The 17,317-nt window shown below is 36.7% G+C and overlaps 2 protein-coding genes across 2 annotated transcripts; both read left to right on the top strand.

Annotated features, from left to right (window-relative positions):
* Positions 1-187: 187 nt before the first annotated feature.
* LOC306880673 (PR domain zinc finger protein 1-like) lies at positions 188-8,016 on the top strand. Its single transcript, XM_079434366.1, has 7 exons — positions 188-281; positions 1,703-1,918; positions 2,441-2,563; positions 4,041-4,302; positions 5,164-5,915; positions 6,857-6,985; positions 7,072-8,016. Exons 2-7 carry the CDS (start codon positions 1,733-1,735, stop codon positions 7,561-7,563), a joined length of 1,944 nt encoding a protein of 647 aa, XP_079290492.1. The 5' UTR covers positions 188-281; positions 1,703-1,732; the 3' UTR covers positions 7,564-8,016.
* Positions 8,017-8,942: 926 nt separating this feature from the next.
* xkr5a (XK related 5a) lies at positions 8,943-16,180 on the top strand. The gene is made up of 7 exons (XM_079434440.1): positions 8,943-9,072; positions 10,282-10,465; positions 11,406-11,590; positions 11,719-11,931; positions 12,817-12,986; positions 14,001-14,112; positions 15,199-16,180. Exons 1-7 carry the CDS (start codon positions 8,970-8,972, stop codon positions 16,137-16,139), a joined length of 1,908 nt encoding a protein of 635 aa, XP_079290566.1. The 5' UTR covers positions 8,943-8,969; the 3' UTR covers positions 16,140-16,180.
* Positions 16,181-17,317: the final 1,137 nt, after the last annotated feature.

Here is a 17,317-nt window from a genome sequence, read left to right on the forward strand (position 1 = left end):
TTTTATTTTTTTTATTCAGCATTGATTGTATGAACAATCATTGCTCAAAACTGACATTTCTGAGCTGTCACATATAGAGGCTCTGCGAAATGCACATTCAAATAGAGAAAAAGAGAAAGAGGGGTGGAGGAAGACATCAGGGTGGAGTTTGTCTTCAAATGATGTCTGAATGAAAACGCAAGTTTCTACACATTCAAGAGAAACCGAGACAGAGAGCTTGACTGCAACGTCCTCCTACAGACGGCTGGACAGAAGCTCACACTGACTCAACATAAGCCAGAGTAAGTGCAGTTTACTCTATTTGAACATGCATTTGGTCTGTATGGTATGGTGTGTGTGAATCAGCTGAAGCTCAAGCTGATGCAAACCTCTTCAGGTCAGATGTTGAGTGTGTGTTGTGGTCGCAGCTCTGTGTTTGAGCGAGACCTGCTCTGGTGTTAAGTTTCATTTTTAGTGCTTTGTTACTTTGAATTCCTACATCAGTCTGACAAGTCGTGGACCTGTCAAACATGTGCTTTTGGTCTTACTCCAATAAAAAAAAGATCTATAAGAATCATTGCATTAATTATATTGCTCAGTAGTTTCTGATTTGTAGGTTTCATATAATTATCAACTTTGTCTCAGATGCCTGGAGAATAAAATATACAAATAAAACAACTGGTGACATAGGGTACAATAAAAGGATAGAGCCATACAATGAATGCAAATGAGATTGTGTTTTTTTGCTTTTGATTGCAAATGTTAGCAAAGTTTGAGTTGTTGAAAAATATGCATTTGATTTCATTTTGCTAAAGAGATCTCATTTGTGCTTTGTCTTTTCATTTGCTCATTTTGTCCTCAGTTGGAATAGTCCACCCAAAAATAACAATTTGCTGAAAATGTATTCCCCCTCAGGCCATCTAAGATGTATATTAGTTTGTTTCTTCATCAGAATATATATGGAGAAATTTAGCATTACATCACTTGCCCACCAACGGATGCTCTGTAGTGAATGGGTGCCGTCAGAATGAGAGTTCAAACAACTGATAAAAAAAATAATAATAAATTCCACACACCTCCAGCCCATCAACATCTTTTGAAGTGATAAGCTGCATGTTTGTAATAAACAAATCCAATATTAAGCTGTTGTAACAACAAAATGTTGCTTCTAGCCAAAATATGAATCCATAATCAATAATAATGCTTCCTTCAGTCAAATAGTAATCTCATCTGAATCAGTAGAGAAATATACACAGATCAAGCACTGCAGCCAAAACACTTATTAACATATTGTGGTGCATTTTGATGTGAGTGGAAAAAGTGGAAGCACTTAAGCCAGAAGCAATGGTTTAAAGTTAGAAACGTCTTTATGATGGATTTGTTTGAAACAGACATGCAGATTTTTTCTTCATAAGATGTTAATTGATGGACTGGAGTGGTGTGGATTATTGTGATGTTTTTATCAGCTGTTTGGACTCTCATTCTGACGGCACCCATTCACTGCAGAGCATCCATTGGTGAGCAAGTGATGGAATGCAAAATTTCTCCAAATCTGAAGAAACAAACTAATCTACATATTAGATGGCCTGCAAATAATTTTTCAGATTAAATTTTTTTTTGGTGAACTATTCCATTAAATCAAATAGCAACCAGAACACAACTGCACAGGAAATACAGAATGTTTTATCTTACATTGATCGTCATGTGTATAATTTTCTGTCAGTCACAGGTATAATCTCCACTCGGTTTGATTATGCCATCAAAAACACACACAACCACAGCAAACGAGAGCATCGCTGCACAAACTGAGGAGTCAAAAGTGGATGTGAGACACAACCATCATGTTAAAGATCAGTGTGAGCCAGACTTTGACGGGTGGAAGGAAACCATAGCCCAGACATCATTACCCAGAAACCTCAGATTTGCATATCACAATCAGGTACAAGCATGCATACATGTACAATGGCACAAAAACCTATTAGTACACTTAAATCACACTTAAAAATTAAAGGGTTATTATGGTTAAATAAAAAAATGTGTTACTTGAAATACAGTAAATGTAAAATACACTTTTGCAACATTTCTCATTTTTATTTAGTTTGAATATTAATATTGCGTATAGTGTGTGTGTGTGTGTGTGTATGCATATGTACATATATAGAAAAAACACAAAACTAAATTACTAAAACTAGTAAATAGTATCTTAATTATACTAAAATAACACTGGCACGCTTTTCAATCATAATATATTCACAAATAGTGTTTGATGGATTTAAAAAAAGATAAAACTACAAATACACTGTGTAGTAATGTGATGAACTACTCTAAGATTAATGTGTGAACCTGAGGTGAACTGACTTCAAACATCCACTAAAAATAAATTCATTAAAAGTTACACTTATATGCTCATGCACAAAATTACATATATAGAGGCTCATTGTTTCTAATGCTGTTTCATCAGAAGGTGCTGGGTGTTTTCACCACAGAGGTCATTCCTGCAGGGACCCACTTCGGCCCGCTGCTCGGAGAACATCTTCCCCCTGAACATTTGCCTGCAAACATCCACGGAAAACACATTTGGATGGTACGTCAGCAGTTGTGAGAGAGATAAGAAGCGTGTTTGTGCATGTGTGTGTGTGTGTGTGTGTGAGAGAGAGAGAGATCGAAAAGATCGACTCATTCGGAGTCATTGGGGTTCGTATTTACCAGTCATGCTTCAGGGGTGTGTGTGCTCGTGTTGGGTTTCTCTGACGCATTGCTCCTCGCTTACATGTGCCAGTAAAGCTACACACTCGTCTCTCACACACTGACTCAGCAAGGAAGTGGCTGACAGAGCGCACACACACACACACACACACACACACAAAGAGAGAGCAGTGTTTCCAGAAAATCTTAATAGATCATTCTGATGCATTTGCAGTACCGTTGAATTTCACACAGCACAATATTTCTGATGTATAAGTTCATTTTCTCAGGGTTTGAAATTTGTGGGGGGGAGTGGACTCTAAATTCATACTGTAATATTATAGATATGACTTATACAATCAAAAATGTCAAAAAGTATTTTTACAGGTGTATAGGAAATATGCAATAAATACTTATTTAGACTGAGAATTCACACTATCATTTAAAAGTTTGGAGTCAGTAGTTTTTTGGGGTTTCTTTTAAAGAAATTAATACTTTTATTCAGCAAGGATGCATTAAATTGACAGTAAATACATGTATAATGTTACCAAATATTTCTATTTTAAATAATTGCTCTTCTTTTGAACTTTACATTCAAAGTATTTACACAAAACTATGAAGCAGCACCACTGTTTACAACACTGACAATAATCAGAAATATTTCTTGAGCAGCAAATCAGCATATTAGAATGATTTCTGAAGGATCATGTGACACTGAAGACCGGAGTAATGATGCTGAACATTCAGCTTTGATCACAGGAATAAATTATACTTTAAAACATATACAAATAGAAAACAGTTTTAAATTGCAATAAGCCTCAAGAAAAAGAATACAGCCTCAGTGAGCATAAAATATGACCCGAAACTTTTGAACAGTAGTGACATCATGCAGTATGTTTTATATTCTAAATTATGCACTCATAACTGTAAAAAAATGACTCTAGAGGGGTAAATATTGTTTTAATATGAAATGAATTTACTCTCTCTGTATGACCACATCAAACGCAAAGCGTGCAAGTGCAGTCTCTTAAATTCAATATTAGACTGGAAGATTTAAACTGAAAAAAGAAAGAGAGAGAGAGAGAAACAGGTGTTGTAATGTCAAACAGTTGAGACTGTTCTAAGAGACTGAATCAACAACTAAACCACAAACTCTCACTTTCACACATCGCTCGCACAAACAGATGTGCACTTTAAATCTGAGAACAAAACACTAATCTAATGCGGTTTCATTGCCTAAACCCGTCAGGATGCTTATTAGTGCTTGCTAAGCATAACTATTGCTATTGCTCATACCGACACTGATGGATGATTAAAACAAGGTAAAAAAAGTGCCATTTTTAATCATCCGATTCTGTTTTTATTCTCTTACAAAGATCTTCTCAGAGGGGCGATTGCATCACTTCCTGTCTTGTGAGGATGAGAGTGGCAGCAATTGGATGCGCTTTGTAAACTATGCCCCGTCTCCTTGGCAACAGAATCTTGCCGCATTCCAAATTGGAATGCAGATTTACTTTTATGCCATGAAGGTTCTAATGCCGGGGGAGGAGCTGCTGGTGGGGCGGAGCCTAGAACACAGGCAGCCAATGAACACCAGCCTCAGACCTGCCTGTCTAAAACAGCCACTTCCCACACACTGTGAGTGACAGCCACATCAATTTCATGCTTTTCTGAGCCATACACCTGGAATGATTTGAAATGTAAAAAATACTAAATAAATGAATGCATTTATTTTATTAGTAATATATTTTGCTGTTTCATGGGATTACAGCTTCTAAGCTTCAAGTTAGCTTCATTTACTAAATTTGATGATCTTTTATTTTGAGATTTTGTGTTATTTTGCTTCCATAGCATGTCGTCTTCCGGGCTAGTGTGGAAGAAAACATCAAAAATACACATTTAAGAGTTGATTGTATTGCACTTTATCTATCTGCATCTGTAGATTTCAATAACAACACATATCTTTAAAGCCGGTTTTCTAAAAATGACTTTTGCGTCTGCAATGAGTCAGACATGTCCACTTCAGTAGCACTTACATAAACCACAGTTTATACTCTTATTCATATCTATATCCTGAAGGTTTTTACAGAAGGGTTTCTTCATATATGTTTCACAAGGTTTTGAACTTTTTATTCCTGAAAACATGGTGATTTTTTTTTTTTTTTCTGGCCGTTGACAGTATTTTCTCATTTATGGAGTGATAAAAAGAGAAATCCAAAAACCCCTCTATAAAACCTTTAACTCTAATCTGTCAACAAAATGAAACCTGACACATTTCTGTAAATGTGTACAAATTAGTGCATATTTAATTAAATAATGCATAATTTGCATATTTAAACATAACATTTTAGAAAACTTGATAATAATAAATAATACTTGCAATTCTTAATGTAATCAATCAACTGAAGATATATCAGTTTGTTCATTTTTAAGCCTATTCAGCTATTTTAACAAGTCACTCAAATGTTTTCTGAATATTTTGTGTTTTCCTGCTTCAAGTGAGGAGGAGAAAGCGAGGTCACACGGTCACTGAAATCCTGGATCTGGATCGCTGGACTGATCATCACACAGAAACTCCTCCAAACAAACCGTTTAACTCCATCACACAAACGAAATATGGGGAAAAAATGACCAGAGACCTGCAAAATCCAAAATTACCTCCATTTTTAATGACTAATGCTGTCTCTGAGGTCTCTTTAAAATTGAAAATGGCATCTAGTGTAGGAAAGCATTTATACACCTCTGCTATCCCACAATCCTCTATGCCAGTGTATATATGGCCTGTTATTCAATACATGCCATCACATCAGCCAGTGGGATTTGGCCGAACAACACCACACATGTCTCATAATATTCCACCAATCCACATGTATCCATCTCTCTTGCATCCAACATCCAATGAGAATCATCTTTCATTAGCGTTGACCAATAAAGGCAACCCCAAAATTAAAGTGACAGACACTGCAAAGAGAGAAATGAATTCTAAAGGCAATAGTAAAGCAACCGATCCTTCTCCGGCTGAAGTGTCCAGTGCTGATGACATCACAGTCCAGAGAGACTCACCTGAGATGGGCGTGGCTTCCTCAGGTGGCTCCGCCTCCGCCCGTCACGACACAGAGTCTCAGGCTGGCCAAAAGCGACAAATTGTAGGCTACAAGGCTTTACCGTATCCATTACAGAGACAGAATGGAAAGATCCAGTATAAGTGTAACGTGTGCGGAAAGAACTTCGGTCAACTGTCCAATCTGAAGGTACATGGGTTATTATCTTTTATGGATCTCTGCTTTATTAATTGCAGATTTAGTGTTTCAGTGAAGATTGTCCGAGATGATGATATATAAGGAATTGTATTCTTTTTATCTCACATTTTTAGATTTTTTTTTTTATTAGAACTTGTTGAAAATATATAAAAATATATATCAGGGTTATTATAATTAAGTAAAAGTGAAACCATTAAAAAAAAAAAATGTCTTGATTAAAATAGAATAAACATTATCTAAAATAATATATAAAAATCTTACAATTATTGTTTGTTTTTTATTTCCACTATAATAAATGAACAACAAAATTAGTAAAACTGTAACAAAATTGAAAATGGAAAATATATATATAAAAAAATGAATTCAAAATATTAAAAACTATTATAGTATATCAATTTTACATAAAAATAAAAAAGTTTTTGAAAATGTTTTTGAAAGAAATCTGTTGCGGCTCAAGGCTTCATTTAGTTGATCAAAATACTGTAAAAACAGCAATATTGTGAAATATTATTACAATTTAAAATAGCTGCTTTATATTTGAATATATTGTAAAATGTAATTTATTCCTGTGATGCGCAGCTGAATTTTCAGCATCATTACTCCAGTCACATGATCCTTCAGAAATCATTCTAATATACTGATTTGCTGCTCAAGAAACATTTATGATTATTATCAATGTTAAAAAATATGTGCTACTTAATTTATTTTATTATATTATTGGAAATTAATACTTTTTCAGGATTTTTTGAGCAGTAAGTTCAAAGGAAAAGCAGTAAATCTTTTGTAACATTATGAATGTCTTTATTGTCATTTTGAACAACTTAATATGTCCTTGCTAAATAAAAATAAATATCAATTTCTTTTTGAATGGCAGTGCATGAATTTAAAATGTACTTATTTTGAACTAAATCTCTCTCGGCTCTGTTCTCCAGGTGCACCTGAGGGTTCACAGCGGTGAGAAACCATACAAGTGCAATATCTGCAGGAGGAACTTTTCCCAGCTGGCTCACCTTCAAAAGCACATCCAGGTTCATACGGGAGAGAAACCACATGAATGCCATGTAAGAACACACAGAGGAATATCTCACTGCTCTCTAGCAGAGTCAATGGAGATCTCCTGTGCTCATATGATGTGTCTTGTGTGCAGGTGTGTAACAGGTGCTTCAGCAGCTGCAGTAACCTGAAGACTCACCTGCGGCTGCACTCGGGCGAACGGCCATACGTCTGCAAGCAGTGCCCTGCCAGCTTCACCCAGCACATGCACCTGCGGCTGCACAGACGCCTGCACGCCGCCCCTCGCTCACACCGCTGCCCGCACTGCTCTCGCAGCTACACACACCTGAGCAGCCTGCAGATCCACCTGCACCAGTTCTGCCCCGCCTCCAGCCTCACAGGCTCCGCCTCTCAGCTGTGCCGAGCCAATGACGAGATCCAGAGGTTTGATCTGAGTGAAGGTGCAGTGAAGCTTGAGGCAGGCATGGAGGCGGAGTCTATAAAGAAGATGTGTCAGGTGATCTGGGCGGTTGCAGCTCCACCTGTCGTCCAGCAGGGAGCAGTGCAGGCCCAAACAATGACACCTGATTCATCCAGCTCTCTTTCTCCAGAGGTTTCCATTAGACAGGAAGAAGGTGATCAGTAAATTGCCTGAAATGTTATTGTTGAATTAAATTAACACTTTTATTCAACAAGGATTCATTCAATTGATCTTAAAAACAGTAAAGACATTTATAATGTAACAAAAATATATATTTCAAATAAATGTTGTTCTTTTGAGCTTTCTATTCATCAAAGAATCCTAAAAAAAACTGTTTCCACAAATATTTGAAGCAGCACAACTGTTTTCAACATTGATAATAATCAGAAATGTTTCTTGAGCAGTAAATCAGTATATTAGAATGATTTCTGAAGGATCATGTGACACTGAAGACTGAAGTAAAGATGCTGAAAATTCAGCTTTGCATCACTGGAATAAATTGCATTTTATAATATATTCAAACAGAAAACAGTTATTTTAAATTGCAATAATATTTCACAATATTGCTGTTTTTATTGTATTTCTGATCAAATAAATGCCTCTGTGAGCTTAAAGACTTAAAAATCTTACTGACCCAAAACTTTTGAATGATAGTGTGTGCTGATATATGTTATTGGAATAACATCTAAATGCACAGTACTAAATGTTGCACATTGGTTTTATTTGTTATTAATAAACTACTGGCAAAAGACATGTTATATAGTTTTAAGGGGAGATCGGGGCTAGCTGTTACACTGGGTTTTATTTCAGTTTTTATCCAATATCATCATTTTTGTGTAATGTCATATTTGTATAATAACAACTGAGCACAGTTAATGCAAGCAAACAAGCATTCAGACAAGAATCAGCTGTTGAAGTTAGATTTGAACAGAAACTCTAGTCTCAGGGCAAGAGTATTTTCATAAATGTCAAATACCTGAAAGCTGGCATGTGTTTTATAAGTTATAATTGTACATAATTTATTAATGAGTGGTTTAATATTTTGTTTTGATGCTTTTTCCATTTGTGCTATTTAATGATTTATTTTTTTTATTCTTACTGTTTTTCAGAATATTTTGCTATTTAAACAACCATTAAATAGACTATAACATATTTCAATACATATGTGGCGTTAAAAAACCCCAAAAAACATTAGATGTGTGTGTGTGTGTGCGTGCGTGTGTGTGCGTGCGTGTGTGTGTGTGTTAGAGAGGCGTCCAGCTGATATCACATTTCTCTTGTGTTGTCCAACAGAGCGGCATCTGTTTGTAAACATCCGGGTCACAGTAACACACACACACATAGGTAAGCCTACATATCATGTAACGTAATAACAGAAATATAATAAAACAAATCCATCCATTTATATAAAATATACCATTTTTATTATCGGATGCGCGTTACTGTCTCTTTAAAATTCCAGAAGCATGACGTCAGATATTTTGACAGGACGACGGAGAAACCGGATCCGCCGCTGACAACAACAACAAACATAAAGATGTCTCGCGGAGCGCCGAGCCCCGGTCGGTGAGATGCCGGTAACGGAGCGGAGAGGATGCGGCGCGTGCTCGAGCTGCTGGCGCGTGCTGCTGCTCGCTGCGTCCGCGCTCGTGCTGCTGGCGGAGAGAGGGGCGCGTGAGTGACCTTACACCGCATTACAGGTGCATCTGATGCACCCCAATTATCACAACATGACGACCGTTACCGTGTTTATACCACGATATTTACACGGTACTCCAAAGAATACCATAGTACTACTACTGTAGATCCATAATACGTTCAAATCATGAACTCATAACGGTGTAAAATATCATTGTTAACCATGGTACCTGTTCAAAACCATGGTGCATTTCAATAGTGGTTGCATTTTAAATGATGACCTGGTTCATGTGATGCAGCTGTGGCTTGTCAAATAATACTTAAATAATACCATGGTACTATAATGGATTTTTTTGGTAGTACCATGCAGCATGTAAATACCCTGACACGTGATTTTATGAATATATGAAGGAAGGAAAAATTGAATATAATTTTTTGTATACATTTTTTTTTTTTTTTTGGTGTTTGGCTTAGTTTTATGTTAGAATCATTATTATACTCGTACATTTTGTTCTTTAATATTTTGAATAGTTTTTAGCTTTATTTTTAGCTTTTGAAATATATAAATATTTATAAAATTATATAATATTTTATAATATATAAAATTTCATAATATATAAATATTTATAACATATTTATAAAATAAATATAAAGCTTTTATAAATATAATATTTAGCTTTTATAATATATAAATATTTTATAATATATAAATATAAATATTTTAGCTTTATTTTTTGTTTTTCATTTAAATGTTAAGTTTTGAAATTTTGTTGTATGCATTTGTCATTTTTATTTAATTTCTTTATTTTTTAAATGTGTATAGGTAGTATTTATAAAGTTTTAGCTTTTAGTTTTGGATCTGTTTTTAGTTGTTTTAATACTACAATTGCTTTTAGAGTATTGTTGCATAGATGTAATGTATAAAACTGAACAGAAACGCTTTCAATATAATTACATTTATTTTGAAATGCGCTTAAAATAGATATTGTTCCAAAGTAGCTTTAGAGATTTAGGCATCCGTGAAAACACCTGATCTACTAGCGAAACTTTTCTGTCAGAAATGACAGTTTACAGAATTGTTTTGATCATATCATATTTTCACCTGGATTTACTGTGATATAATCTAAGCCCATTTCACTGCTCTTATGTTGAATATTGTAGCGATAATCTCATACAGCACAAAGCATATTGAAGTGCACAGATGGAGATGTTTGATGGTAACACGTGTTCTCTATTGTTCCTCAGTGGTCTGCTGTGTGGGTTTCTACCTGTGGAAGGAGGAGCTGTGTTTGGCCGGACTGACCTTTGCCCTCTTGTTGCCGGGGTCACTGGTGCAGGTGTTGAGTTTCAGGTGGTACAGGGCCGACGGAGACAAACGGACATGCCACAATTTCATCATGCACACACTTCACCTGGGCATCTTCAAAAGGTGTGTGTGCATCTGTTTAAAGAAATCTTTCATTCAGAAATAATTTCATTCCAATAATTTAATGACACATTTGCATGTTTGCACCTGATGTTGGTTAATGGTCACATGACATGCAAGTAAATAGATAATGAAGAAAAAATCTGCTGAAAATGCACTCAGCTCGGGGCATTCAAGATGTAGATGAGTTTGTTTCTTCATCAGATGTGGAGAAAAGTAGCATTGCATCACTTGCTCAGCAATGGATGCTCTGCAGTGAATGGGTGCCGTCAGAATGAGAGTCCAAACAGCTGATAACAACATCACAATAATCCACAAAGCTGTGTGATTGTAAGAAACAAAAATGAATTTGAAGGTGTTTTCAAACATTCGCTTTTGGACAAAATACAAGTCTTACAATGCTTTCTCCAGTTAAAAGTTCCTCTTGTTGGAATCAGGAGAGAAATAATATGCACAGATCAAGCACCATTTACAAGTGAAAACAGTCCAAAACAGCTCTAAACAAATATATTAGTGGATTTTGATCTGAAAGGAGAGCAGAAATTTTTACTGGAGGAAGCGTTATTATGGATTAAGGACAGAAGCAACAGTTTAAAGTTAAAAACGTCTTAGTGATGGATTTGTTTCTTAAAAACATGCAGCTTTTTATTTTAACAAGACTTTAATTGATGGACTGGAGCGTTGTGCATTACTGTGATGTTTTTGTTTGGACTCTCATTCTGACGGCACCCATTCACTGCTAAAGCTTAATTTCTCCAAATCTGTTCCTGTGGAGAAACAAGCTCATCTACATCTTGGATGGCCTGAGGGTGAGTAAATTTTCAGCTGATTTTCATTTTTGGGTCAATTATTCTTTTCATTTTCATCAGCTCATGAATCCCCTGCAGTTCCCTCACAAACTGTGTCTTGTGAGCTTCGTTGTAATGTGTGTGTTGTGTGTCAGGTTTTGGGATTGCGGTGTGTGTGAATGGACGGCTCAGGGCTCGTCGCAGTCGCATGCACAGGAGGTGATGCAGCATGCAGACGTGTCTGCTCTGCGTCTGCTGGAGGTTTTGCTGATGACTGTACCGCAGACGCTTCTGCAGACGTACGCTCTCACCGTTACTGAATACGGCCTCTCATCTCCAGGTCAGTCCTGAGATAGAAAGCTGTTCAAAAACAGTCATTGTTTATGCGATTCCGTTTGGTGATGCTAAGAGCAACATTTAAACTGCAGATAAAAACATTACTCTCCTTGTGTGTGTGTGTTTATTCAGTTGCTCTATGTGGTGCCGTGTGTTTGCTCTCGCTGTCCTGGGCGCTGGTGCTCTACAGCCGGGCCTGTTGTTTGATCCGTCCTGGGCATTTGCAGATGCCGCCGGCGGCTCTCCTATGTCAGCTGCTGTGGAGGATGGGCATGTTAACCGCCCGCTTCACCAGCCTCGCCCTGTTCACCCGCACCTTCGGCTGCTGGGTCATCGGGGTCCTGGGTGAGTCTGAGCCACATCAGCTCTATAGATGTGCATGCCCAGATTTTATTTGTAAATTGGCTATAACATTTGAATCTCATGAGGAAATGACTCGCTTAAGAGTCAGTAAGATTTTTTTTTTTTTTTTAAAGAAATTAATACTTTTATTCAGCAAAGACTTTTTTTCAAAAGTCACAGTAAACTTTTGAATGGTGATGTATGATTTCATGTTACAATCAAAATAAAAAATGTGCACCAAAAACATACTGAAAAAATGCATAAATATTTTGCACTCTGTATTTAGGATTGTTTTTTGCATTGTTTGTAAAATTCAGTAAGATTTTTTTTAAAAATAAATAATACTTCAATTAAGTAGGATGCATTCCTTTTAACAAAAAATACTATTAAGACATTTATAATCTTACAAATTATTTCTATTTCAAATACATGCTCTTCTTTTGAGCTTTCTATTCATCAAAGAATCTTAAAAAATATATATCACGTTTTTTCACAAAAATATGAAGCAGCACAGCTGTTTTCAGCATTGATAATAATAAGACATTTTTCTTGAGCACCAAGCTTAGCCATCACATGAATAAATTACATTTTAAAATATATGAAAAAAAAAAGTTATGTTGAATTGTAATAATATTTCACAATGTTATTGCAAGCTATAATCAAAATAAAGAAAACTGCACCAAATTATAAAATTAAAAAAGTTTGCACAAAAAAGGGGATAAAATCAGGTATTTTTTGCATTGTGCGATTATTTTATTGACAATTAAGTGCAATCTCCCCCAAATGTATAGCCTGTGAATAGCTTAGACAAACACAATAATATTATGACGTCATCTCTCAGTTTGTATAAGACGCCTCTTAATCTTTGTGCATCTCATTTTCTCCCAGCGTCTCATTGGTTGATGGCTGCGCTGTGGTTGGTCTCGCAGCAGACTGACATATATGTGGGTCAGTGGTCATGGCGCGTGTTTAACTTCATTCTGGGAGGCGTGCATGTATTTCTGTTTCTCAACGTGAAGGACGGCCCGTCCCGCTTCCGGATGGCGGGATTCTACACGGTAGAAACACACACAATCTCCAGTCCTTATGAGAGAATGAGATATATTTGTAGAATATCTGTGCTTACAATGTTTTGGTCAGTGTCATTTACTGTTTTTCTGGTCTGTTTACACCAGGGGTGTCAAACTCAGTTCCTGGAGGGCCGCAGCCCTGCAGAGTTTATGCTGCGTTCAAGTCCTCCTGGGACGTTCATACTTACGAATTGACAAGTCGTTATTACTGGTGTGTTCAAGTCACATTGGTCGGAAAAAGATGGCAATTTAACTTTTCTACATAAAATTCAACAATTGTTTTTAAACTCTACATCTACAAAATATTGAATGAAGAATGTGCATCATTGTGTTTTTTTCTTTTTCCGTTTTTATTTAATTTATGAAGGTGATGTAAACTGAATATTTATATATTCTATTATAATTATACAATAATATAATATTTTCTATATGTAACTTGTATAGTTTCATTGTACGTTACAAAAAATAATCATTTTATTCATTTCAACAACTTTACCGACGCTGCATATCTTTAGTCTTTGGCTGCGATCATTGCATCCAACACATTTTTTCACTGACACACCCCAAACTCAGAAACTCAGGGCTTAAAGAAAATTTTGAGTTTCCCACTTGTAATTACGACTTTGCTGTGGCGTTCATGTGCATTCAACTCATCAATACGATGTATCCGACATGACTTGAACGCACCATTAGTTCCAACCCTGCTCCAACACACAAACCATGTAGTTTTCAATTGAGCCTGAAGGACTTGATTTGCAGGATCAGGTGTGTTTAATTAGGGTTAGAGCTAAACTCTGCTAAACACCCCTGGTTTACACCATTAAAAACACTTTGTCATACTGTTATATAGCTTATATAACTTATATATGATTCTTTTTAAAGAATATGAATATGCACAATGTATATTAGAATATGGATTTAAAGGAATAGTTCATGCAAAAATTGGTGGAGTTATTACGTTAAGCAATAGAGTGAAAGCTGTGTTGTTTCTGTGCTGTGTAGGTGATGCTGCTAGAAAATGCTACTCTACTATTGGCTGCATCTGACATCCTGACTGATGCATCATGGGATAGCCTGACCGTTCCTACTGCTGTGCTGTGCAGCTTTCTGCTCGGTGAGAGTTTGTGTGTGAGAGTGCATGATAGAAAGACAGATCTCCATTAGAAAGGTGTCAAATTATGAAAAATGAAATAAATATAAATAAAAAAATTATTTGCACAAAAATTAAATGTGTTTGGGGAAAAGACTTTTATTTATTAGAAAACAGGGGATGTATTTAACTTGGTAAATCTTTATGGGTGTAACATAACTGGTATGACACAAAAGTAAAAAATGCTATTTTATATTAATAAATTGGTATGATCCTTCAGAACAAATTGGAATGATCCATCATTCTAACATGCTGATTTGCGGCTCAAAAACTGCTTAATATTTTTTTGGAAACCGTAATACTTTTTTTTAGTATTCTTTGATAAATAGAAAGTTCAAAGAACTGCATTTATTTGAAATAGAAGTCATTTTAATGTGTATTTGTGTTCTTTAAAAAAAACAAGACCTCCAACTTTTAAATGGTAGTGTTTAAATAAAAATTTAGATTTTCTAAAACATTACCCTTTTATATTTTTTGTTATGCAGTTGTTTGGATCTATTCAGCAAGAAACTATATTATTATATTACATACAAATATTCCTGTCTCCTGAAAGATTCACAAAAATTATAAGTGATTTATAATATATAAAGTTAACTTACAAAACTTAACTTATAAATTACATAGACAATTCTTTAAAAAACTCTAACCAAAGTAATTCATTTCTAAACGTGCAGTTCAAATATGAATGTACACTTTTAAAAATAAAGGTGCTTCATGATGCCATAGAAGAACCTTTTTGTCTAAATGGTTCCATAAAGAACCTTTAACATCTGAAGAACCTTTCTGTTTCACAAAAGGTTCTTTGTGGTGAAATAAGATTCTTCATATTATAAAAAGGTAAGGAAGAGATGGTTCTTTAAAGAACCTTTGACTGAATGGTTCTTTGTGGAACCAAAAATGGTTCTTCTATGGCATCGCTTGAAGAACCTTTTGAAGCACCTTTATTTTTAAGAGTGTAGTTGCTATAGATTTATAACTGCCCTCCTCTAGTAACATTTGCATTTGATCTCTTTCAGCTAAATTAAGTGAATTGCTCTCTATCTCTCTCAGGTTTGACGTCCCTGATGTTGTACTATCGTTTCCTGCATCCCAAGTCCACTGAAATCTCTCTGGGTTTGCATCAGCATGCACACATGGGCCGAGAGTGTCTTCAGCAGGGAGATTCGTCCTTCTCTCTGGGGGACAAAAGTCTTCCTCCGGCCCCTCTTCCCATCCTCTTCCCATCCTCTCATCCTTCCTTCTCCCTCTCTGGGATCCCCGGTTCTCTTCTGGAGCATCCCGGGAGCTGTGGCGTGAAGCCGGACGGAGAGTGTCGCCACCATCACTGGCTGCTCATCCGCCTCGCCCTGAAAACCGGTGACCCGGTTAAGATCAACGGGGTGTATGGGGCGGGGGGCGTGTCCGGGATACTGGTGGCGGATCGGAAGGGAGAGATCATGGAGGACGGGTGCGTGTCCTCTTCGGAAAGCCGGGACGATACAATGGCGCCGCTGTCCGACTGCATGGAGGAGTTTGAGAGTGTGAGTGAAGCCAGAGAGGAAGACGACGTGGACGACAGCCTCGAAATGGAGAGCCCGTTAGAGTCGCCCGAGTCCGAGTGCAAGCGGAGCTCGCCGGAGGGAAAGTCTGTTTTTGGGGATAGTCCTGAACCCAATTATTGCCCCACCGAATCCAGCTCCACTTTATACTTCAGCGCCGACCCACAATCCCCCAGCAGCTCCAGTAACCCGCGTCTGGACCGCGAGACGCCCTTCGGTTTCGGTTCTGGAGCCGGGCTGGAAACTCTAGATGAGTTGAGCCCTATTTCCACAGACGGCGGGCTGCACAGGGATCTCGTCCGGGGGCTTCTGGGCCGAGCGGGACCCTGCTACACCTCCGCGCCCGGACTGAGCGGACAAGGGCTTCCAGAGGGTTCTGGCACGCACCTCAGGGGCCCCCGTAGGCAGGTGGTTCTGTCCCGCAGGGGTCCAGAAGAGGACGGTGGCTTTTAACAGCATATGAACTGCAGCTTTAAGTGGCGTTCAGACTGGTTTCCGGCACGAAAGTTGTTGCAATGTGGGCATGTCTTTAACGTCAGGCAAATGAGCTTCAATGGCAACTACCAATGAGAGTGAAGATGATCCAAATGGAGCAAGACGGAGAAGCAGTTAATGTCGTTGTGAGCGTTTCACTGTGTTGTGTGATTTTGTGTTTAATTTAATGAGTTTCATTGATGCAAAAATACTTGTTCATCATGTTCATAATCTGATGCAATTTCAATACTGTGTCCCTTCCAGAATGTGAATTTTTGTTTGTTGTTGGTTTTTTGGGGTTAGATTTTTTTCTAAAAGATGTCTCTTCTGCTCACCAAGAATTTATATGATCAAAAATACATTTTCACAAAATTGTGAAATATTATTACAATTTAAAACAACTCTTTTCTATTTGAATATATTTTGAAATTGTATTTATTTCTGTGATTCAAAGCTGAATTTTCAGCATCATTTCTCCAGTCTTCAGTGTCACATGATCCTTCAGAAATCATTCTAATATACTGATTTACTGTTCAGGAAACATTTCAGATTATTATCAATGTGGAAAACAGTTTTTCTGCTTCACTTTTTACATGGAAACTGTGATACACTTCTTTTTTTTAAGGATTCTTTGATGAATAGAAAGTTCAAAAGAACAGCATTTATTTGAAATAGAAATCTTCTGTAACATTATTAATGTCTTTACTGTTATTTTTGATCAATTCTTGCTGAATAGTGCCAACTCCAAAATCGTACCGACTCCAAACTTTGATATATATGTATATAAACACATATAAATAATAGTTTTACAGCCTGCATACAACCGCTTTTTGACTGTCAGTGTAAACGGGGCATTAATTAATGAAATACATTTATTTATATATTTAAGTAAAATATTTAAACATGCTGTCTGAAGGAACAAAAACAGATGTTTATTATTCTGTTCTCTCTGTGTATGTTCAGAATGGAGTACTGCACAGTATATACTGTCTACTTTTTAATAAGTGAAATAGTATGAAGTGAGCAACGATAAATGCGTTACTGTATCACATGGCCTCATCACATCGCATGTTAAATTAAACAAGCGGCATCTAGTTGTCTATCTATATTAACAATGGTTATTTTATAGTTTTAATCCAGTTATCTGACAAAATGGT

This window comes from Barbus barbus (assembly GCF_936440315.1).
Source record: "Barbus barbus genome assembly, chromosome: 14".
Lineage (NCBI taxonomy): Eukaryota > Metazoa > Chordata > Actinopteri > Cypriniformes > Cyprinidae > Barbus > Barbus barbus.